At 52.9% G+C, this 24,471-nt stretch overlaps 1 protein-coding gene across 5 annotated transcripts in view; it reads right to left on the bottom strand.

The window, feature by feature from the left end:
- The window catches only part of SCUBE3 (signal peptide, CUB domain and EGF like domain containing 3), a 33,882-nt gene extending 13,432 nt beyond the window's left edge, over positions 1-20,450 (bottom strand). For 3 of the 5 annotated variants that reach the window (XM_069564169.1, XM_069564170.1, XM_069564171.1), the window contains exons 1-7: positions 19,830-20,449; positions 6,685-6,807; positions 5,580-5,705; positions 3,834-3,968; positions 2,730-2,855; positions 2,439-2,555; positions 261-308 (exon numbers count right to left, since the gene is read on the bottom strand). In XM_069564169.1, the coding sequence (XP_069420270.1) occupies positions 261-308; positions 2,439-2,555; positions 2,730-2,855; positions 3,834-3,968; positions 5,580-5,705; positions 6,685-6,807; positions 19,830-19,914 (760 nt within the window). In that variant the 5' untranslated portion in view covers positions 19,915-20,449. Of the gene's footprint in view, positions 1-260; positions 309-2,438; positions 2,556-2,729; positions 2,856-3,833; positions 3,969-5,579; positions 5,706-6,684; positions 6,808-19,829 lie in introns of all 5 variants that reach the window. The other 2 variants (XM_069564166.1, XM_069564168.1) reach the window with 2 other exon arrangements.
- Between the last annotated feature and the right edge of the window lie 4,021 nt (positions 20,451-24,471).

The following is a 24,471-nucleotide window of genomic DNA, read 5'->3' as shown; positions in this document are numbered from 1 at the left end:
GTGAGGAAGGAGCTGGGACAAAGGAATGTGAGAGGAAGGAGAGGAGAGTGACCGCATCAGAGAGAGAAAACCAACACGAAGTCTTCTGGGCCAGCTCCTGGGGACCCAGGTTTCCTGTCACTCGATGGGCCCAGCGCTCAGGCTGCCGGGGAGCCCAGTCAGGCTGGGCCCAGTGGGCATGCGGTTAGTGGGAGCCCCAGCGGGTTAGCCCTTCCCCTAGCAAGCCAGTGAGAGCAAGCGGAGAGAGCAGACATATTTACCATTAGAAACGGCCTGAGGGGGTACGTGCTGCTCTAGCCGCCTTTCCCCTGTTTGACATTGTAAAAAAGCTGTTTAGATGCTGGGCAGAGCTACTGTGGCCCTCTGTGCCCCAACCCCCTCCCACCCTCCTCCTCCGCCCTGCAGGCCCAAACCACTGGCCCCAGATGATGAGCTCTGAGACTCCTACACTTCATTCCCCAGCCTCGCCCTGCCTGGTACCCTCAAAGAAGCCAGGCTCCCACCAAGCAATTGGTGGGAAATGGAGTCTCGGGGAGGGGCAGTCATGGTCCCAGTACTACACAGCATGCCAGAGGCAGAGCTGGGGTGCAACCTCAAGTCTTACAAACTGCCGAATCCCAAATCCCAGAGGGCGCCCACCCTGACTGCTCAACTACTGCCCTCTCAGTCTCCCCACTAAATCTGAACATCCCGATGGCCTCAGATGATGGCATTTCCTCCTACCAGGGCTGGGGAGAAAAATGAGATGCAGGTCAAGGTAAAATGAGTTCTTCTGGAGAAAAGGGAGAGGGACTTGAAAAAGACATAGAACCTTAGAACAGCCTCATTTGCTCTCTTCTGCCTCACTTGGCCATGGCCCAGAGGGTGGATGGGTCTTGCATTATAGCAGAGCTCAAGCTTAATGGGAGTATGTTCAAAGCAGCCATGCCCGGGACTATCTAAACAGAACATCAGAGAGGGACCGGCCTCCCATCCACAGCCCCGTCGTGACACATGCAGCTTTCCTTTGGGGGCTGCATGCAGTTTCTTCTGGGAGTCTCTAAGGGTGTGTAAGTGCGTCCAGGGCATCGCAGGAGGTTTGGAAAGCAGAAGAATTAGACTTAGGAGGGAAAAAATGAATGGAGCTGGAATAAACCAGCCTCGAGAAGGCAACATGAGGACCCGAATATGTTGCAAGGTTTAAGAGAGTTAGTTCAGAGGGAAACGTAGCAAGAGAGAATTTAAGGAACTTTAGAACTGTGTGTGCAAGTTTCTGGAGCAGGCACCTGAGGGAGGCCTTGAAGAGCCCCACCTGCTCAGTCCTTGTGTCTGGGGGAAAGGCAGTGCTCTCTGCAGAGACAGAGGGGTTTCTGGAGTGAGTTGGAAGACAGTCTGGTTCTGAAACAGAATGTCTTGTCTCTGATAAACACACCAAACGACTGTGTTCACACCTTCCCATCCCTAGCATGTTGCAGCCCATGAGATGAATGGCCATTTGTAAACACGCATGCCCACAGGACAAGCTTGCCTCTGCCCGGCCCAAGACACAGCCTTTCCCCTGCCCAGACTCTACTTTCATTTCCACTTTGCCAAGGGAACACCTTGTCCCATCATCTTTCTCAGCATTCTGTAACTGACCTTCACACACACACACACACACACACACACACACACACACACACACACAAAACCCCTGAAGATTTAGGGAATTAGGAATCAAAGAACTGAACTCATCTATGGACCTAAAGATATGTGAGGTAAGGCCTAGGGATTCAGGAAAAGGGGCCCAGGTATTAAGAAGACCAAGTAAGGGTGAGAGGGTGGGATTCTAGAGTTGGGGAAGAAATGGGAGGACCCCAGGCAGAGCTCCACTGGAATATGGAGGAGAGAGGAGAACATGGGGGCCTAGGGGGAAGGACTGGAAAGGAGATTTGAAGGAGGAGAGCAAGGAGGGACAGAAGAAAGAGGAAGATACTGGAGCCAGGCAACCCCACTTATCCCAGGAAAGGGCACTCTGTCCCACCCTTGAGTGTGGACAGTGGGCTGTGACAGCTCGCATCTCACCACACTACTCAACTAGGGCCTCTGGTCAGGCTTAATTCACCAACTGCCCCATCTTTTTTCCTCCTTCTTGACCACAGCCTGGGGTCAAGCAAGCACCTCAGCTGATAGTTCCCAACCTGTCAACACTTCATCCTGCATTAAGAGGATGGTGAGGCTCCTGGGGTGGGGGTAGGGGGCGGAGCGGTGCAGAACCAAGGGGTGGGGAGAGGAGGAAGGTTGGGTGAGCCCTTCACTCTCACTAGACCTGCCACCGGCTGGGGGCTTCAGCCCACTCCCCAGTGCTCCTGTGCTCAGCACCTGAGCCCCACCTCGGTGCTCCCCCTCCCCTGGTTCCCCGATGCCCTCACCCCTGCCCCCATCGCAAGTGGACTGAGTTCTCCACTGGCCTCACCCACCGATGCATGTCTTCCCGTCAGTGTGGAGCACAAACTTGATGTGGCAGCCGCACCGGGGACCCTGCTCCGTGTCATCGCACGTGTGCTGGCAGCCACCGTTGCCATAGTTGCACGTCACTGTGCAGAGAGGGCAGGAGGCCTGTCAGCTTGCCTCCCCCGGGCACTCCGGCTCTCTGTAACGCAGAATCTGGCCCTCGAAGCTAGCTGCCTCTCCCGCGCACCCGTCTCTCCCCACTCCTGCTGCTGAGGCCCCACGCCCCTTCTCCCCCACTGCCATCCCAGTCATCTCACATTTACAGTCCCGTTGGTTCTTGGTGAGCTCGAAGCCAGGGCGGCATTCACAGGCAATACCCCCTTTGGGTGTCTCCCGGCAGATGTGAGCACAGCCATGGTTCTTGTTCATGCAGTTCATTCCTTCTAAAAGGGAAGAGGAGGGCGGGGTGAATGTGCTGTGCTCCTGGGCACCTAGAGGAAGAGAGACTAGAAGGGAAGCCATGAGCCTCGGGAACTGGGACAGTTTCACGGAGGCTGCAGTACAGAGACTGACTCTCCCCATCACAGGCCCCCTGTCCTGGCCACCGAGCAGAGCTCATAGCTATTCTGAATGATACATCCAGGCCCCCTAAACTCTACATGATCACCCTCTCCTTCAAGCAACTAAAAACAGTGTCTAATAGTTGCCCAGCACTGTGCTTATACTGGGTAGATGTAGGAGGGACCCAGAAAAATCTGACATGATCTCTTTTCTCAAAGAGTTTACAGTCAAACTGGGAAAAGATAAATAACATCTATCATGTGAGTGAAGAGTAATTGGCATGGGTCATTATTATACATTTTATTCAACAAATATTTATTAAGCTTCTACTACAATCAGGGCAGTATATTAGGTTTGGGGGATACAGAGATGAATTAGGCTTAGTCTTTGCCCTTGGGGGTGGGCAGGCAGGTGAGGGTGGAGTCACAGAAACAGACAACGCGTGCGCAGTCCAACCCGAGGAATGAGGCACAGGCGAGGCCAGGTGACCTCGGTTTAGGGTTCGGCCATCTATTGGGCTTGGCAAAAAAGTTCATTCGGGTCTTTCTGTAGCATCTTATGGAAAAGCCCAAGTGAACTTTCTGGTCAGTGCTCTACAGTGAGGAGCAAACCCGCCTTAGATCTGGACACAGAGGATGTCCCAGGGTAGCCTCTATCCCACCGTGACCCCCAGCCCCAGATGAATTCTCCCAGACTTCACTCTACCGGAGTATCTGTCCACGGAACCCTCAGGATATGACTGGGTTCAGGGACAAAAGGAGCAGCAGAGGGTAGACCTGAGGGGACTGAGGGAGGGCTCCTGAGCAGACGGAGAGAGAAGCGCGGGCGTTCGGGGCCGGCCCCCCCGGCCAGAGGCTGACCTTCCGGCCGCTGGATGCAGGTGTGCTGGTTGTCGCTGAGGAAGAAGCCCTCCCGGCAGTGGCACTCGTAGCTGCCCATCATGTTGACACAGCTTTGCTGACAGCCGCCGTTGCCCTCGGCACACTCGTCCACATCTGCGCAGGACAGGCGGGTGGTGAGGCTGCGGGCACAGCCGGGCCTTCCCTGAAACCCAGCACCCAGCCGGAAGCCAGGCGGTTCTCACATCCCACCGCCAGGCTCAGGGAAGCGAGTGGGGAGGGGACATGCGAGAATGGCTCACTCAGGGAGGATGTGCCTCTCTTTCCCTCACCTGTTGAAACTGGGTCTGAAGGCAGAGGAGATCAGGAAAGGAGGCAGAGCGAGAGGAGCAGAGATGAAGACAAGGATGGAGGTTGGTCAGGGGCAAGACCTGTGAGCAGCTGGTTGTGACGAGCAGCCAGGGACTCAGGGCTCTGTGTGCGGGGAGAGCTCTGGCAATGGTGCTGAGGTTGGAGGGGCCGGGTGGGGAGAGGTAGTGAGCCTCAACTCACTGCGGGGCAGGGACCATTTCTGTGGAAGGACCATGGCCCTGTCCTTCCTCCCTTTCTCCCATGCCTGGGCTTGCTGCCACATTCCCTAGCCTTTCTCCTATTTTGGTTTAACAAAACAAAGTCTGGTAGCTTGGCGGAGAGGGATGGGGAAAGAGCTGCCAGGCCACACCCTAATTACCAACCCCAAATCACCATCCCCAGGCTCATCCCGGGGCTCCCGCTTCAGTGCCCTGACTCCATCTCATGCGCCTTACTACCCTCCCAAGTTCACAGTCCTTCTCCGTTTTCCTTGGTGCAGGAGGCATCGGAGAGGGACCCAAATGGGCCAGTCTAGGTCCAAAGGCATCTGACTCCTTAGGGCCTTCTCTTCCGCTCCTCTCTGCTGAGCCCTGAGACCCTGTGCTTCACTCTGGCCAAGGGCAGAGGGGCCCAGGCCTCGCAGGCTCCTGACTGAGGAGTGCACCTGGAGGAAAAGCCAAGGAGTCCTTGGCTTTGCCTTGTTCCCGTCCCGTCTCCTACGCCCCTGACTTCTCCCCATCCCTGTCCTCCTCCTCTTAGCCTGTCCCACATTCCGTCCTTCTGTTTGCTCCCTTCTAGTCCAACCTGGTGATTTTGTGACTCTAGCCAAGTTCTTTCCTACAATTTGCAGTGGAGAAACTGAGGCCCAGGGCATGGATGACTTATATAGGGTTCCCGTAAAAGCTAAAGGTTAATAAGACTTGGAACCCTAACCCTAAGTTTAGGGAAGCACCATCGTCAATGACATTCCTCCTGTTTTCTGAGCACTTACCAATTTCTTAAGGATGGTACAGGGCTCTTTACACACATTGTGTCATCACACTGCAGCCCTTTGGGTGGTTATTACCTTCCCTGTTGCCCAAGTCTGCATGGCGAGTAAGCAGCAGGGCCAGGATCTGTCTGGAGCCAAACCACCTTCCCGCCATGCCCCACCCGCTGTGACCAAGCCCACTATTGTCATCGCCTGGCCCTTCCCCTGAGAACACTTTATAGCAGCATCTCTTTAATGTTTTCATTCAGAAGGATTTTTTCATCCTCAGCATCTTGTCTCAAAGGGGAGGCTGGCCTTGTTTTCTATTTTGTGGGAATGCAGCTTTTCGTTTACTTTTCCTCTCCATGCCTGAGAGTGGGAAATGCTGAAAACATCTCCTTCTCCACAAGACATCCCCTGCCCACATCCCTTCAACCCTCGCTCACCCAGACAGTTGTGTCCGTCATGTGCCAGGTGGAATCCATCATAGCAGGTGCATCGGTAATTGCCAGGGATGTTGACACAGTCGTGCACGCAACCTGCATTATCCTCCCGTTCGCACTCATCCACATCTGTGGGCAAATAGTTGTGGCAGCTGGACCCACCTGCATGCCCCTGACCGTCTGTCCCTGGGCTCAGCTTTATGGTGGTTTTTTAAAAAATATAAAACCTCTGTGTGTGTGTGTGTGCTTGTGTGTCTCTCTGTTTCCATAGTTACTCTCATAGCCTGCAAACCATTTTGCATTTAGCTATTTGCATCTAAACTTCAGTCATAAATATTTTTACACTTCCATCAGATCTTTCTAATTATCACTGTATATGGTTGCAAAATATTCCATTATGTTGCTACATCATAATTTATTAATCCCTTTTTTCTATTGTTAGATTCCTTCCATTTATTTTTCTCTCATAAATGCATCAAAAACATCTTCTCTCATATATTGTTTCTTTGAATTTCCTTTAAATAAGTTCCTAAACATGAAATTCCTGAGTTGGAGGGTATAAATGACTTCAAGATTCCTGCTAGGTATGACAAAATCACTTTTCAATTTATAATGTCACCGGGAATTAATAAGTATACCTTGTCTATTGAAGTCTTAACCAACACAGAAGGTCATAAATTTAAAATAACATCTCAAGACTGCTTTAATTTGCATTGCTTTAATTATGAGGAGATGTGTTTGTTTATAGTATGAATTTGCCCTAGGGTAAATTGTCTGTTCTCAAACTTTTGGGGCATGGTGTAAGAGTCTAAAGACAGAGGTTCCAATAGCAGGGAACCTGAGGCCTTAGTCCCGTGATCCTGATCCCCTCACCCAGTCAGGTTGTATGGCTGTGAACTGTTCCCACCCGGGCCTGAGTGTGTATATATGGTGTCTTTGTGCAAATTAGAAAACAATACCCTCTCTGGGAAGGAGCTGCTTTCCTCTAGCCCCGTCCCCACGCCAGCAGGGAGTGCAGGGCTTGGTGCACAGCGTGGCCAGCTGAAGACGGGGGCACGGTTTCCCCCTCTGGCAGCTCTCCCTTCTCCAGGTGCGCTCCCAGCCTCACCTTTGCAGTGTTTACCATCCCCCGTGTAGCCAGACTTGCAGATGCACTTGTACGATCGTGGGGTGTTCTGGCAGATGGCATCGATGTGGCAGTTGTCAGTCCCTTCCACACACTCGTCCACATCTGGCAGGGGCAGAAGGGACGTGTGAGACCCTCTCTTGGTGCCTCCCAAGGGGTATCTTGAAGGTGGTTCCTTGGGGCAAAATCCCGTCTCCTCTACAACAGACAGCAACCCCTCCAGAAGCAGGTGGCCTCCCACACCTCTCTGATTTCAGAGTGGGCTGACCCTGTAATTTCAGGAATTCAGAAAGAACCCCCACTCCCCTCAAAAATACTTAATCCACAATGACAGCTGAAATTCCATCATTTGAAACACTACTCTTTGATTTAAAAACAAAAAACCCTTGGACTGGGTAGGTAGCACACTTAACTTGATTAGAAACTTTCAACCTAGGGTGAATTAGTTTACCTTTCTGAGGAGCAGGCTTAGAGGGAGGGGAAGAGAAAGGCACGAGGACAGTGGCCTCTGGGCAAGTGGCAGTGTCCAGTGACTGCTGGTAATTAAAGGAGGAAGAAAGGGAGACGGGGCATCTGAGGAATCTTCCTCTGCCTCACAGTTCTATTTGAGACCAGGCCTGCTCCCACTTGCCCACCATGGCGCCAAGAATCTTTAAAGGAAAGAAGCTCCATCCCAGAAGATTTGCCGAGGCCCCTGTGCTGTCAACAGTGGAGGGACTAGGAGCTGGCAGGGGCTGGCACCAGCAACCCAAAGCCTGATAAGTGCAGTCTTTGCAGTTCCCCAGCTGACTCATCCAGGCCCATCCATCCCGCCACTCTGAGTGCTTTCATCTAACCCCAGGTGCACCTTGATCTACTCACAAGAGCTACGCTGAAGAAGGGGCCACCCAAGACCTGGCAGAAAAAGATGATGTTCAGAAAGGACACAGGAAAGAGAAGAATTTATCACCTTTGGGCAAAAGACTGCAGCTTCTGGGGCAATGTTATGATGCCCATAAAGCTGAACTGAAATAGGGGGAAGTGTTTGTTTCAGCTGAAATGCTTTATAACTGGGGCTGTGGCGGTTCAGAGATGACTCAGCCCACCCAAGAGGAGAAACACGCGAGTGACATGAAGCAGGATATGTTTGGGTGCCGTGAGGGCATTAGAATAAAAAAGGGGGTCCTCAGCCGTGGCTGCATATCAGAGTCAGCTCCCCTAGGAGATGCCCAAGTGCCACCCCCAGAATGCTGGTCAGCTGGTCTGGGCTGAAACGTGGGCATCAGTAGGCTTCTAAAGCTACCCAGGGGAGTCTAACATGCAGCCAGGCTTGAGAATCTCCACTACAGAGAAGATCAGAAGAGGAAGAGACCACTTCCAGCTGTGAACTGGGAAAACCCAGGATAGCATAGCAACCTGCAAGAAAAAGAAAACGTTTTTTTCGTTTACTTGCAGAAAATGATCATAACTTCCAAGTTTGATCTGTGGGCCACAGAATTGCTTAGCTTCTGTTCAAATGCAGATTCTCAGGCTCGATTGCTGACCTACTGAATCTAAATCCTTAAGGTGCTTGATATATTTTTCACTGAATGAATGAATGGACCAGTAATCGCTCCAATGTATAGACACCCATGAGTCCTAGCTTGAAACAGTTTATCTGTTATCTATCTTTTATTTCAAGTACTTCAGGGGCAGGGACTGAGGCTTCCTAGGGCTAAGAAGAGAACTGAAATTTGGAAGAGTGCTCTCAAACACCTGCCTCAAGTCTTCTGGGCTTCTGTTCAGCTCTGCATTCTATCCTCCAACTCTCTTGGACCCCCTCTGCAAAGCCCACCATGCCCAGTGATTTAATTGCTGTAATTCACATTTATTTTTTCTTCACCTCCCTCAGGCTCTGCAGTGATGGTGTCTGCCTGCTGGTTCACCCTAGGAAGTTACCCCAAAGTGAATGGATGGAGAGGAGGGGGGCACAGGATTCTAGTTCATGGGAGAGGACAAGAGGGACCTTAGACAGTAAGAGGCTGCATGGAGAATCAGTCTGTCCAACTGATGAAGACAAAGTGGTACTAAGAAACACTCTAGCATAGAAAGAGCCTTAACTCTGGAGTTAGTTCAGTCCCAAATTCAAATTCAGCTCTGTCACTCAATAGGGTTTTCCGATTCTCTTATTTCTTCATCTTTAATGTAGGGCTGCCTTCTCATGAGAGGCTGTGAACAGTTGATGAGATAATTTGTATAAAGTACCTAATAAAGTATTTAGTAAATATTAGGTTCCTAATACATGGAAGCTTGAGATGATAAGTATAAAATCATTGGTTCAGACAATAGGTGCTCTAAGACTATACTGTCTTAGATAGTAGCCACTAGGTACGTCCTGCTGCTGATGCTGAGTCGCTTCAGTCGTGTCCGACTCTGTGCGACCCCACAGACAGCAGCCTACTAGGCTCCTCTGTCCCTGGGATTCTCCAGGCAAGAACACTGGAGTGGGTTGCCATTTCCTTCTCCAGTGCATGAAAGTGAAAGGTGAAAGTGAAGTCGCTCAGTCGTGCCTGACTCTTAGCAACCCCATGGACTGCAGCCTACCAGGCTCCTCCGTCCATGGGATTTTCCAGGCAAGAGTACTGGAGTGGGGTGCCATTGCCTTCTCCGACTAGGTACATGGGGGTATTTTTAATTTAATGTAAAGTTTGGCCCCAGGCCAAATGTTCAATAGCTATATGTGGCTAAAGGCTACCCTAGTGGACAGCACAGGTACGGAATGTTTCCAACAGCGTGGGAGGTTCTATTGGAACCTTATTCAGCTCTAGGAGTTCTGAATGAGAAATACCCTGGGCCTAGTGAGTTCAAGTGAACTCTGGGAGTTGGTGATGGACGGGGAGGCCTGGTGTGTTGCAATTCATGGGGTCGCAAAGAGTCAGACACGACTGAGCGACTGAATTGAACTGAACTGAAGTAGGCCAAAAAACTCTTTGGAGTGGGACTCAAGTTTGAGTTTTGGAAGCTGGGTAAGTGTTAGAAGCGGAAAGGAAATTTCAAGCATAGTTAGATGCATGAAGAAAGACAAGGCACTCTGAGATCTAAATCCTTATTCTCTGTCCCCACATTTAGTTGCACGTGCCCCCATGGTGGGGAAAATATCTTTTAACAACTAATTCCAATCTTGAAATGGAATCCAAAGTTTGAGATGTTCTCGTCAGGTCCCCTCTCTACTCTGGTAACTTGTGAGTCTCAGAGGCAGGTGCAGAGCACAGGGCAATCCCAGTGACTAATAACCATCCTATTATCCTGCTTTGAGCCCTCTTCCCCAGCAGCCAGCAGGGCACCTTGGATACTCATCGGGAAGCTCCTCCTCTGGGGCCATCTTAGAGGTACCCGCCTGTCTGAATCATCTGGGGCTTTTCAACAGTCCACATCAGCTCCTGGTTCTCTCCTCTGCTGCCGATCCAGTGCTTGCAGGTACTAGAGTGGGTCCTGATGCTGACTGCAGCAAACCCCGGGCCTCCTGGAAGAGCCTTTAGACCCTTCGGGCAGTTGGGCTTTTCATGCCGTTTCAACCACTGCCACCCATTCTCGGCTCATGAAACTTGCCCTCTCCAACACCAAACGCTTCAATTCCTTTCCACACATTTGCACTTCTCATTTTTTGCATTTGAGATGCAGTCCTTTCTTTTTTCTTGTAGACGCACTGTTCCCAACTTTCCAAACCTAGCTCAAAAATTGTCTTCCCAAAAGCTCTTCCTAGTAAGCCCTATTCCAGATGAGTCCCAGGTCTGAGGAGACTGGGTTTGCCTCAGCTCACTCATCTTGTGCGGCATGTTCAGCTCTCCTCACTTGACTGGTTACTGACTGAGGAAGGGACCCTTCAACTATTTGGATGGAATCTTTTGCAGCAGAACAGTCCTAAAACAGAGTTCTGAAGTAGGGCCCCAAATCATATCCAGTGTCTCCATTTGCCAGCCCATTCTTTCAAGGCTCCCTCCCCTGACATCTGCCCACTCACAACCAGTCTGTGGGGATCCCTTCAGCACCCATGGGCACAGTCTCATCTTAGTTCATTCTCTCAGGGTGCAGGTGTTTATGAGCTGGCCTGACAAACCAGGGGATGCTGTCGGGTGGGGATTGGTTTAGACCAGTGGCTGCACCCTGGGGTTCCCCTTTTGAAAATGTCTCTCTTAGACCAGCTGCATCGGGATCTCCAGGATGAGGCTGGACCGCTGTCTGTCTTCCTTTCCCAACTCAGACAATGTGATAGACTATTTGCCCAAGCCGGCAAGAGACCAGGGGCAACAGCACGACAGAGTATTTGAGAAAGGGGCTTCTGGAGTGAGACTGTGTCTGCTCAGATGCCAGCTGCATGCATGTCTGTGTGGTCCTGGGCCAGCCTCTGAACTTAACTGCTCCTTCCTCTGTAGATGGGAATAATGATATAGCATCTGGTTATGGGGCCACCAGGAACATCGAAAGAGTTAGTCCTGGCAAGTACTTAGTACTGCAGTGCAGGCATACAGTAAGTGCTCAGTAAAGGCTTGTTATTTTTATTCCTTCTCTCCAACCGTCCCCATAGTATCCTTTCTGAACCCTGTCCTCTCCCCCAGTCCCCTTATCAAAGCCCCATTGGAGGCCTGGTGTGGGGAGATGCAGCCCCAGGGGAACATGTGATGGAGCAGGGGATCTGGAGAGACATATCCCCGGGGGCATCTGCATCACTGCCTGCTCTGCCTGTGCTGGTTCAGGAGTGGGGCGAAGCGGGTGGGCGGCCAGTTGGGAAGCACAAAGCTGCCCTCCACAGTCCTTTGTGAAGGCAGTTCTTTTGTGCCCTTACCCCAACTTCAAGCACTGGGCTGGCTCACAAGCTGAATTAGGGGAGAGTGGCGGCTGCAAAGTCACCATAGACAAGCCAGGACTTCCCTGTCTCACCCTTCCGGCATGAACGCACAGGTCTGTAACGGCAGCAGCTTTTCCTAGCACCATCTGACGTCTCTTCTGGATTTGCTTCGGCACCTAGCAGAGCACTCCATAAATTCTGATACATGTAGGGAGGAGGGATGGGATGAGGCAGGGAATATGAGGGTAGAGCAGACTAGAAAAGGTGAAGTATTATGACACGGGCAGCCCTAAGATTCCCTTCTGAGGATGGGGAAGTGTACCCTAAAAGGCAGGCAGGAGGACCCTCAAGGAAATGCTTTATCTGCTTCAAAATTTTGCCCAGATCCAGCTCTGGAATAACCACCACTGAAATGAGCAGGAATGCAGGCTGCAGATAAGCAGATGCCTGTAGGTAGAGTCTACTCCACCTTTGGGTTACTACCGTGGTTACCTTACTACACTCAGAGGGGCTGGGGGTAGTTGTGGACAAATTTACTGGGCCCAGTGAGAAGGTCCAGAGCAGTTTGCTTGATGCCCTCACGTGCTCACATGGCTGTGGCATTCTTCCTGCCCAGCCAGGATACCCGCAGATGTGTGCCAGGTCTGCATCGACCTTCTATTTTCCTCTCTGGAGATGCCTTTGAACCTCACCCATCACTGAGGACCCAGTGCAGGTACCCCTGCTGGGAAGCCGCCTTTTGACTGTGGTAGCCTTCTCTAATGTATCCTTTCTCTTAACTCTGGAGATTTTACTATCAGGTTCTTGCATCCTCTGACCAACTGCTGTCTTGTACAGATACCTCCTATATGCAGCTGCTGCTCCTGCTAAGTCACTTCAGTTGTGTCCGACTCTGCAACCCCATAGACGGCAGCCCACCAGGCTCCCCCGTCCCTGGGATTCTCCAGGCAGGGATACTAGAGTGGGTTGCCATTGCCTTCTCCATCTTATATGCTACCATATACCATTATTTAACTTTTAGTTTCTGTGTATTATCTTCCAAAGGAAGCTGTGAGCTCCCTGAGGCCATGGTTTCTGAATCTCTGAAACCTGTACTGCAGCTAGAACAGAGCTGAGCATATTCCTGCAACAGTTCAACAAACAGCATTCGTAACACGCCAAGCACTAGTGCTAGGATTCAGCAGTGAACAAGACAAACTAATGTATTGAAAGCACTTAGTAAATATTTGCTAAACAGATGTGTAGATGGATGGATAGATGGATCGGTTGTGGGTGAGTGGGTGAGGTCTATATTTTGGCATCTTTTCTATGTTTCTATAGAGAAAAAATTCATTTCTTTTCTCCTCTGTAACCCTACAACTGTTCTGGGTAGAAGACAATCCCAAGGAATTTAGTCCTAAGTTAAGGGTAGGGAGACAGGAAACTCAGAGAAGGGAAGATACCCACTTAAAGGCATCTATTTGGTTGTGCTGAGGTAAGAAGAGATGGGGACCGACAAATTTAAGACAGGATTTCTAGGGAATCCTACAGGTTTCACAGAACCTCAGGGTTTTCAGATGTTACCTGGGGCTTCTCAAATATCTCTTGAGTGCATCCTTGTTAGACAGATGTCCCCTAGCCTCCGTGCTAACACCCGATGACGGTACCAGGGCCCACGGTTCCACTGCTGCTCCTCGTCAGTTCTCTTACCCGCTCTTCCATGTTGCCTCCCACATCCAAGTAACACTCAAAGTAGAGCGAGCCCAGCTGTCACCCACGATACCCTGACCTGCGACGTGTGCACATCTGCTCCACCTCTAGGTCAGCTACAGGAACTGGGCGAGCCTGGCTCCCCAGCTCTGGCTTATCAGGCCGTCTTCCCAATTTGGAACTGGGATATGACCGCAGCCGGAGCCTGGGCCCATCCTCGGCCTGGACAAAGCCCAGGCAGGGGTGACGAGGCCTGGAAAGAGCCCAGAAACCACACAGATGACCCCATGGGCAGAGAGGACAGAGCACTTTCTTCTTTTTAAAAAGTACACTTCCCTCTTATCCAAGCTTAGCCTGCTCAACTGAAGAGCCAGGAAAAGCAGTTGGTGCTTGGCAGCTGGAGAGGCCCAGGGCTGAGCCTCACAGTGTCCTATCTGATCCCCAACCCAGCTCCTTGCTTACTTGAATATGCCCCCAGATGGACAAGAATGTTCTCCCTTTCAGTGTGGACTGAACCCGCCACCGTGAGTCAGAGGTCTTTAGAGAACGGGTAGAGGAGAGGGAGTGGGAGTGGAGAGGAAAGGACAGGACACGGGACAGGGAGTCAGGCAGCAGGCAGAGTCCCTGCTTCATGAAGACCAGTCTTATCTCTTCACAGTGATGTGGAAAATAACAAGATAAACGATGATGCAGATGATGTTTAATTCCAGTAAAGGCCTTTCACTTAGGTCATTTCATGTGATCCTCAAACAGTCCTGTCTGTCACTGACTAGATGAGAAACAAGCCCAGAGATGATATCTTGGGGAAGAGAAAACAGCCAGTGTCAGAAAACCCAGGTTTTCTGGCCCGTAGTCTGGTGTTCTCACACTGCACACTGCCTTTTATAAACACATGAGGGAGAGATGCACGCCTTAGCTGTCACTGTGGCCTCCCCCGCCACCCACTCCAACTCAGCACTTGGTTCAGCATGAAGCAAGCGTCCACTCCAGAACCACGGAATGGCCTGGAGCTGTTACTAGGATGCTCCTGGGGGTGCGGGTCCTCCCCGGCTTGGGGCACAGGAGCAGCCGGGAAGAGAGCAGGGCTGAGTGTGGGCAGGGAGGGCACGGGCTGCACCGTGGTGGGCGCAGACGGCATTGCCATGAGGAGGGGTAGGAGACACGGCCGTGGGCAGGTGCCTCCTGCCCTTGGAGTCACTAGACTGGGCCAAGCAGCTGGTTAGAAACAAAACCAAACACCAGGGATACAGGTTCCTGCTGTTAACAGCTTCAGACCGCCGGAGGAAAACTCCAAACAAATACAATTGGAAACTTGTAAAAACGTCCTCTCTGTAAACCTGCTCCCCAGGGTCTATGCTTCAAGCACCCCACTTCTTCCCACTCCCCTCCCAAGCCCACATATCCTGACACCCCACCTTCTTCCAGGGACCCCTCAGGTCTGTTTCCTTGTTTTGGATCTCCCCTCCAGCCCAGCGGGTCCCGCCCAGGTCTGTTCCCAGATGCAGACAGCCCCTGGCCCGGGGCTCTGAAACCCCAACCCCACAGCTCTCCAGGGCCCTGGTTCCAGCCACAGGGAAAGCACAGGGAAGCGTGAGGGCCACAGTACGCTATTTCAGGGGTGTCCGTCCACCTGCAGAGCCAAAGCGCAAACCCAGTGGCAGCTACAAAGCAGTGCCGTGGCCTGACGAGGGGAGATATCTAGGCTGGAGAAGCACAGCAAGGGCTAGTCTTGGAACTGAGAGTACAGGGTAGAGGACCAAGGACTGGGGCCGTGGGGCCTTGCCTAGCTGGTCTTCAGTTCCCAGAAGAGAAACATTTCAGCTCTACTTCCCAACGCTATTGGAGACACACACATTTACACACATAGAAGCACACACTTGTGCAGCAGGGACTGTTTCCAAGGGGAAATACCCCACTTAAGGACACAGTAAGAACTAGCAGGCCCATGGGGCCCCAGGAAACGGGTGGAGGACTTGGACTTGGCAGGGAACCGTGAAGCGGGAATCGGGAGAAAATGGCATGAGATTCAGCCTGGGGAGGCCCAGCTGCGGGACAGGGGCTTGCTACAGTGTCTTCTACCGTCAGCAGGAAGGATTTTTTCCCCCCCCAGCAGGAAGTATTTTGAAGAGATGCATAATCTCAGAGATGAAAAGGACCCTACTGATACTCTCATCCATTTTATATGTGAGGAGGAGAATTTCAGTTATCTCCTCAAACGGTCCAATTCCCGGGCTCTGCATTGACCTAAACCCACTGGTACCTGTTATAGTCCCTACCCCATGCCTTGTGGGGTTGGCAGTACGTGGGTATGAAATGAACAGAATGGGCAGTCTGGTGACAGAGGGGGCAAAGGGGGCAAGGAGAGGGTCCATGTTCCCTCCCAGCACAGGTACCCAGCTCCCCCACCCCTCAAACAGCTCTGGGTTGGCAGCTGTATCACTTCCCCCCACAAGGATCGGCAGTCCCTCTGTTTCCAGACTCCTGTCTAATAGCTGAGCCCGAAGAAGCTGTCCCCAGGTCTGGGCCTCTTGCGGGCACTGCCAACCTCAGAGCAGCTCCGCAGTTTCCAGCCCTGACAGGGACTCTTTCTTATTAGCGGTCATGTGCTAGGGGTATGGGCCGTCAACGGAGGCCCACACCCCGACACGAGGGGACCCGAGCCGGGGGCAGGGCCTGGGGTGAGTTCAGGCAGCAGCTCTTCACCTCCATCTTCACAGGAGGGTCTGAAGCCATCTGCTCCCTTCCCCCACACCCAGTTCAAGGCACAGGACCAAGCCATTCCACTTCTTCACTTCTCCAATGAAAACAAAACGCACACTTTCTGCTTCCTTTTTCCTCTCACCGGAGCAGTGGCGCGCGCGCGCACACACACACACACACACACACACACCCTGAGTCATGCACACACACGCTCACACACACACACACACACCCTGAGTCATGCACACGCACGCTCACACACCCTAGTGAGTGCACACCACGCATTCTCAAACTCACACCCAGGGCTGGCTCCTTTTACAACAGGCCCCAGCCATTCACATTTCAAACCGGTTCTCATGCGCTCAGATTCCTGAAGGTTTCAGGAAACAATCTCACTGAGGGGTTGCTGATAACTTTCTTCCTCCGCCTGTAGTGATTCTGGCTTCTGTGCCTTCTTGTCCCCTCTCTCTCTCTCCACCCAGCAGAGACTTGGGAGATGAGAGGTAGGAAGGGGAAAAGTTCTCCCTTGGCTGTGGGCTTTCCCCATCCCCCTAGGGGACATGTCACTGAGAGAAGAGAGGTCAAAGGGATTCCTGAGGAATTTCTAAGCAGTCCACCCCCCTTCTCCACCCTCTGGAAAAATGAGGGGTGGGGGTCAGGCTTAAAGGGACGATCAGGCTCCAAAGGTTGGGGCTGACTCCCTGTTTCTCCCCCAAGTGGCCTGGCTGGGGCCCGGGCAGCAGCCAGCAGCCCACGGGGCCACCCTCACCCGCTGACAGGGTTATAGTTTTCATTTTGTATTTTGGAGGGAGGGGCTAGGAGGAACAGTCCCCTCACTGTGAGAGCCAGCCACAGGAGCCCAGGGAAGCAGGGAGGAGAGGAAACAGCCACATTAAAGAGGAAGAGAGGGGTGGGGGGAAGAAAGAGAGAGACACACTTACACCCAGACAGAGACCTGGAGAGACGCACCGAGACAGAGAGACACTGTTTGCTGCCAGATGAACGCTCCCAGTCCCAGGGACGGTGCTACTTGCAAACTCTAAATATACGACTTTATCAAAATTCTGTCTCTAATGAGGAAAGAAAACAACCAGGTAAACTAAATGTCCAGGCTGGCGCGCCCTGCCGCCCTGGGGACAAGTCTTCCCCAGGAGACCTTTTCATTCAGCTGTAACCTGAGCCCCATGCAAGGATTAGGTCTTTTTTAACCACTGCTGCACACCACCCCCCTTAAAAAAAAAAAAAGCAAAGCAAATTAATGCTTTTAAGTTAACAATTATCCTGGTTATCCAGTCTGTCTACTTTAAAATACACAGACAGGCACTTGAAAAACACTCAAAACCATGTACCCTCATGCTCACTCAATTCCTAGTCACAGAAGCTTACCCACCCACTCATCCATACCAGCTCTCAAAGACACCAAAACATCTGTATACATGCCTAACAACAGTCACAGCAGACACATACACCCAACTGTGTCACCTGTGGGTAATGGTGGTAGACCTCACACACACGCACACACGCTCGCACGTTCACCTGTATACTCCGGGCTCCCTTCTGTGTCTCTCCCCTCCTCTCCAGTCCACACTACTTTGGCTCTCCCCCTGGTGAATCTCTCAAGAATAGGCACAGAGGCCCAGCTATCCCCAGTGCTATAGTAACTCTTGACAAGATACTTGCCAAGGTTATTTGTATTTTAAAGACCCACTAGAGCTTCGTTTGAAAGCATGTGGCATTCAAGGCACACCTTCTGGCACTGGTGAGATCTTGGAGGTAGGTTTGAGAGCCAGGGATGGCCACAGCTCTGCCTATGGGTAAGGCTGCCCTGCCTGCTCAGTAACTGCCCTTCCTGCAACACTGGCGTGCAGATCTGGGACCAAAGATGTGCCACTAACCCAGCAAACCTGAATGTCCTGAATAGTAGGGTTAAAGGTGACTGGCTTAGAATCTATGCCTGGCTAGACTCTGGGGTCAGAAGGAAGGACGATGCCAAGCTAACTGCAGTGCAGACAGAGCAAGTGTGGCTGACGTGAGCTCAGCACTGGGCAACACTAGAGTCTGTAAGTCCCTTGAGGGCAGGGGTCTCCACTCTGGCTGCGTTTCCCACAGTAGCAGCAGCAGCAGGATAAAATGAAAGCGGGAGCCCTAAAGAACCTTGGAGATTCTGAGTCCCTCTGTCCCTGAAGGATAGTTGATCTCCCAGGCTTGAAAGCCTTGGCTTGAGGGCACCTGTCCCTTCTCAGACTCTCCATCTGCCCCAAGAACCCCCTTGAGGATACTGATTGCTCCCCGTTTTGGCTCCAGTCTCATGAGGCCACTACAGACACTGGCTCCAACTTGAAAGAGGCCCTTATCTTGTCTCTAGATTACTGCATGAAATCTGTTCCTTCCTTCAGACTAAACTCCCTAGCTAATTCCATGTTATGAGTAAGTCAGCATGCACTACAAAAGCCAGCTTTGTTTATGAAAACACAAGCAAATCCACAGTGGAAGGAGGGCTGTTCCCAGGCTGGGGGTGGCAGTGGTAGTGGGCTGTCTGGAACCAGGACTAGGGAAGAGAGGTAGTTTGGGCTTGGAGGGGGTAGGGATGGGGTCTGGTATTTGACAGCAGAGGGTCTCTCGTGTTTTGTTTCTGTTGAAGAACAGGTTGGAGGAGGGAGAGGGCAGCTGAAGAGGCAGTGCTAGAGAAGAGGGTGCACCGATAACAGCACCTTCCTTTCAACGGAGCAGGAGTCCATCCAGGACCCGGAGCAGCCTAAGAGCCAAGTGCTCAGGTTCCAGGACACAGCAACCTGACTGCCAGAGACTCAGGCTTGCCTGACTCCCAAGTTCAACTTTCCCTTCTGGCCCAGCCACCTCCACACCCCAGCCCAGCTTCAAGGAGCCCCTAGGACAATAGGCAGAATCATATCCTCCTGCGTGAAGCTTTGCTAGGAGGAATTTTCTTTTTGTCCATGTAAATCTCTTCTTGGGTGAGGACTCGATGGGGGAAGGGTGCAGCAGGAGGTCAAGGGGGAGGGGAGGCTGTCCCCAAGAGAACTGGAGCCCACCAGCCTGGTTTCTCCCAGCACAGCCTTGGGACTGACCAGGCAAGGAGCCTGGGGTCAGAGATGGGGGCGGGAGGGCCTCTCTCTCTCTCTCCCTAATTCCTAGAGGGATCTGTCAGAGCTCCCCAGCCTGGAATTTTACTTTGTTATTTTAATGCAATTCTGACCTGGATTTAAATGGAATTGGAAACCCAAGGCCTTAATAAATAAATATTATGATAAGAAATGAAAGCCATGCAAGACGAAAAAGATTTCCCCCAAAGAGGCAGAAATGCGACATTCTTGCCCGGAGCCAGAATCACAGAAATTTTCTTCACTTCTTCAGCCCTCTTGCATCCAGAGGGAAACAAGTTGATTTTTTTGTTTTGTTTTGTTTTCCATAAAAGATCCTATTTTTCCTTAACATTTTTTTTTTCTGATAAGACAACTATGAAATTTCTAACTTTGAGGAGAATTGGGGGCAAGGGGAAGAAATGTATGACATGGCTGAAAAAGTTTTCATTCCTTCCGTCTCTCCAGGCCAAAACTTAAGTTTCTGGCAATGTTTGGGAGAAGAGAAGATTCTCTCTCATACTTTTGGAGGGCAGGAAGTCTTTGGAAGATGCTGGGGTGGCAGTGAAGTCGGGCAGCATTCGGAGGCGCGTGGTCACTTCTGCCCAGGGCTCCCCAAGCTTCTCACTCATCCATGCTGCGCCGTCTCCTGCAGCCTTTCGCCCGGGGCGTAGTGCCCAGAGGTCAGGGCCCCCGCCGAGGAGGCTGGGTGCACGGTGCCCGGTCCTGACGGGAGCACTCTTCCCAGCACCTGCCTTGCCCCTCGGAAATCGCGCCCCCGCCCTCGGACCCTGAAACCCCGGCGGCCCCGCGGCCGCGCGCCCCTCCTTCCTTACCTTGCACGGCTTTGCTGTGCTGGGCGGCGCGGGCGTGGACCAGCAGGACAAGCAGGCAGAGCCCGGGCACGCGCCCCGAGCCCATGGCTGGAGCTACGGGCGGCCGGGCGGCCGGGGCCGGTCTCGCAGCCCAGGGAGGGCGGAAGCGGGCCGGGCCCCCGCGAGCCGAAGGGGAGAGGGGCGAGGGCGCCCGGCCGGGGCCGGGCCGGGGTCTGTGGGCGCGGGGCGCGGACAGCGGCGCCCTCGGCGGGAGGCTCCCAGTGCTACCGGCTTCTCCCGGCGCGACGCCCGGGAGAGCGAGGCGGAGGAGGGCGCGACGGGGCTGGGGGCGCCCGGCGCCGCTGACGGAGGGGAGCCCCCGCCCTCTCCAAGGCCGGCTCCGCTAGCGGCGGCGGCGGGGCTGCTCCGTACAATCCCACCCAATTCCCAGCTCCGCCGGGAGAGAGCTGCCGCGGAGAGCGCGCAGAGCCCCGGCGAGGGACCTGGGAAAGGGGAGGAGAAACGCAGCGCCAGAAACACGCCCTTTCTGCCTCTCTTTCTTCCTCTCTCGCTCTTTCTCCGTGTCTCGGGCTCCGTCTCTTTTTCTTCGCCTCTCTCCTCCTCCTCCTCCTCTTTCTCCTCCTCTCCTCGCTCCTTTTCGTTTTCTTCCTCCCCCCCCCCTCCTCCTCCTCCACCTCCTTTTCCGTGCCCTTTTTTCTTTCAAATGGGGCCTCGGCGCGGCGGCCGCTCCCCCTGCGCGCCCGGGCGCGGCGGCCCCCTCCCCAGGCTGCCGGGCCGCTGCCTGCAGGAATTTACAATCCGGCGCTGGGGGAGCGGGCCCGGTCTCCATGGAGACGGCTTCCCCGGGAGCAGGGAGGTCAGGCGCAGACCGCGCACAATCAATGGATCAATGCAAGCCCCGCTCGGCTCCAGACCAAACAGCACCGGGCTCCGGCTAGTCCTGTCTACCCGGCGGAAAGCGCGGGGGAGCCAGGGTGCGCCCCCGCGTTCGCACGCGACGAGGGCTATGCGACGCGGGTTTGCACGCACACCTACAGAGCAGACAAAGAGAGAGAAGGGTGTCGGGGAGGCCGGGGCAGACCGAATCGCACCAGCACTCCGGGACGCCCGCAGACACAGCCCGACACGCGGGGCACAGCCACACAGGACCTCGGAAAGCTGAGAGCGGCTGACAGCGGCCGGGTTAATGCCCTCCTAACTCACCTCCGCCACACCCCCCACGCCCTCGGGACTCAGTTCCCATTCCTAGTGCCTAGTCCACTTTAATCGAGGACCAAAAAGAAGTTAGCCTTTCCCCAGCTGAAAGTGCTAGCTCTAGGGCAGACTGCCTTGCAGTTACTGTCTCGGAGGTAGCCCGCTCAGCCTTCTCCCGGTAGAGACCTGGACTCATGTGTAAAAAACACTCTCGCGCTCAGCACAGGGCAAAAGCTAACCCGCAGAAACCTGACTATGTGTATAAACACAGAGACCCCCAAAATAGGCGCAACTCTCTCCTCCAAACTTGCCCTCCCACCTTCAAGATGTGGTCCTCACAAGAACATTCTTAAGCCTTCATCCTTCCAACTTGCAGGGGCAGAAAGGGGAAGATAAACGATATCTTAAGAAATAGGGGCAAAGTGTGTCAACATCGCAGTGTCCCTGAAGCATGGACAGCACCACCTGATGCATGTACCAGCGCTGCCTCTTCTCTCCTTCCATCCTAGGGGAAAGATGAAGGGCTTCTTGATAGTGGTGAGAGCTTTTCTGGAGTGTGGAGCTTTGTTCGGTCAGAACAAGACTGCCAGGCCCTAGGCAGTCACTTGTGCTTCAGAGCCAAACTTCTGGAGGAAAGAGACCTTTGGGACCCAGACCAACCTCAAAGAGTCTGTCTTTAGGGTACCCTGGAGGAAGGGATAATGTTCAGCATCCCCCTGAAAATAACTCAGTTCTTAGACCCTTCACACTGGCAGCCCGTATCAGCTTGAGTGACAGTTATGCTTTGTCAGAGGTTTCCTTAACCCCCAGGGAGAAGAATGAAGGCGTTCCTCCTCTAGGGACTGAGTGGAAAAGTGGGAGGATGCAGACTCAGGCATCTGGGTTTCCTGTCCTGGCTCTACCCTGGGATGAAGATTACCTTTGGGCAAATCGCACCTCAGCATCGTCACTGTAAAGAAGAGGCTGGGTTAGCTCAGTGGTTGGAAGGAGACAGTGCCCGCAGGAAGCCTAGGGGAGGAGGCCTTGAGAATTCCCTGCATGGCATGAGAGATGGCGGTTGGGATGGGAGCACACAGAACATGGGAATGGAGTGAAGGCCACGAACGTTTGGGTCAGATGATCTCCGAGGTCCGTTTCAGCCCCCTCACTCTAGGGCTCTCTCCCTCCTTCACTCCCCTGGCAAACCCCTCCCCGTGAAACAGCTTTGCCTGCTGCCACCAATTATGTGTAGGGATAGAGGACAAGTGCAAACCTGCCATCCACTCTGCCCCAAACAGGAGAGTGGTTTCAAAAAAAGAAGAACCAGAGGGTGCCTATCCACACTGGGGCACAGAGGGTTGATTAGCGCCCCCCAGGCAGGGAAGGGAGATTGCACTTTGTCTCTGCCTTGATTCGGACACTGGTGTGAGCTCCTCTGGGTCCCTAGGGAGGAGGGCTCCCGCCCACCCTCTAAAGCACAGGTGACATGGGCATGGAGGGTTCTATATGAGCAGATTGATAGGTTAACTCAGACCTTCTCTCTAGGGCAGCGTGATTTCCTGATCCTCTGAGTGTGGACATTGCCCTGGCTTCGCAGGGAGGGAAGGGTGGGTGGCCCCACCTTAGCTGCTATATCTCTGGGAGGCTCAGTGTCTTTTACTCATTTCCTTCCCCCCCCCCCCTTACTTTCCTCTGTTTGTTCCTCTGTTCCTCCAGGAAGGTGAGCTTTCTCCACCTTTGGGCAGAAGAGGCAGTTCCCCGCCCTGCTCCGCACCTTCCATTCTAGTCCGTGCCTACCCTCAGCCCTTCAGAGGAGTCTGTAGGAGCGGGGCGTGGGTCACATTGCCCTCTGTCCTGTCCACTTCCGCAGGGACTCACGACGGGAGACTTACTCAGGACGGTGACAAGGAAGGAATAAGGAGATGGCTCTTGCAAGTGCTTCTACACAGCAGCAGCACATGCCACACCCTCAAGGGGGCGGCGGGCGGGGGGTGCGGGGTGCAGGTGGCGTGGGGTGGGTAAAATGTCCCTGCATTCTCCGGGGCCTCCCACACTCGCCTCAGGGGGCAGTTTGCTTTTGGGTGCCTCTATCCTTCAGGGACACCGCTGACATTCACTTCATTCTAATTGCTCTTGCAGATGTCGAGGGAGAAGGGTGGGGCTGGGGGACCCACAGCTAATACCTCTCAGCTCTCATCCTGCCTCCAGGGACAGCTCTGCCAGCTCTCTGCCGCCTCTAGGGGCTTCACCTCCACTGCCAAGTCTCTTTCCATGAGCTTTTGCTTTTTCTCTCTCTGCTCCCGAGCTACCCCATCTGTTAAATGAATCCGGTGCCTCTATCTTAACAGAAGATATAGTCTTAATGGAGAACATGCATGTACTGAAACAACAGTACCCCAAGGTCAATGTCAGGCCCTACCATTTCCCAGCCATCTATTTTGGGTAATTTATTTCATTTCGCTGAGCCTCAGCTTCCTCATCTATAAAACGGGTATGTGCCTACAACTGCATAGCTGAGGCATATATCACACCGGCCCTAGAGTGAAATTAAACTGCCGTTCAAATCTCAGCTGTGTGATTCAGATAAGTTAATTTCGGCAAGCTTCAGTTTTATGACAAAGGAAATAGAAACCTCATTGGGTTATGGTGTTAATTGAATGAGCTAATGAATGGGAAAACCCTGGCACACAGTAGGCATTCAACAGGTGGTAGCTATTGCTGTTATTTCGACTACTTCACAGAAGGAACAAGGACCACAACTGTTTGATAGTAAAGGTATAGTAGTGCCTGGGAAGGAGCAGTCTCGTTCAGGCCAGACTCTGATGCAGCTGAGTACGAGTGCAGCCAAGCCTCACCACCCTCCATAGATTCCTGTCAGTCACACATTTCTTCTGAGAAGGTTCCAAAAATGCCATGCATTCCAGCACACTGCCCTTGTCAGCAGCACTTCCAAACTGGAAGGCTGGAAGGAAACTTACCTACCAGGTAGAGTAGCTCTTTCCCCACCGCCTTGTACCTCCTACCCGGCCTTCAGAAGGCACAGACACTTTAATGAGAGCTCATGGTTACCATCAACTCAGAGCTTTCCTGTGTGCCAGGCGCTCCACCACAAACTCATCAGGCAAGAACTGCTAGCCTCGTTCTGCTGGTGCGCAAACTGAAGTGAAGAAACGTCAGCCTGCCCAGATGACTGACTAAGAACGGATGAAGCCAGGATCTGGGATGCAGGCTTGACTCTGAAATGGGTATGGCCTCCCCATTCTCTTTTCTGCCTCCTCTGAAAACACAGCGACTCAACATCTTCTTGCCACTGTTACAATTTAATTACTCGGGGTAGATCAGCCCCTTTACATAGAAGAGGTAATCACACAGGGGTAGGATTTCAGAAGACTGAGAGGTCACATGACTGCTCTAGGTCACACGACATATTAAAGAGGCAAAGCTAGAAGCATGATCCGTGTCTCCCCTG

This window comes from Ovis canadensis, chromosome 20 (genome assembly GCF_042477335.2).
Source record: "Ovis canadensis isolate MfBH-ARS-UI-01 breed Bighorn chromosome 20, ARS-UI_OviCan_v2, whole genome shotgun sequence".
NCBI classification, from domain to species: Eukaryota; Metazoa; Chordata; class Mammalia; order Artiodactyla; family Bovidae; genus Ovis; species Ovis canadensis.
This window is presented reverse-complemented; position numbering and strand designations above follow the sequence as displayed.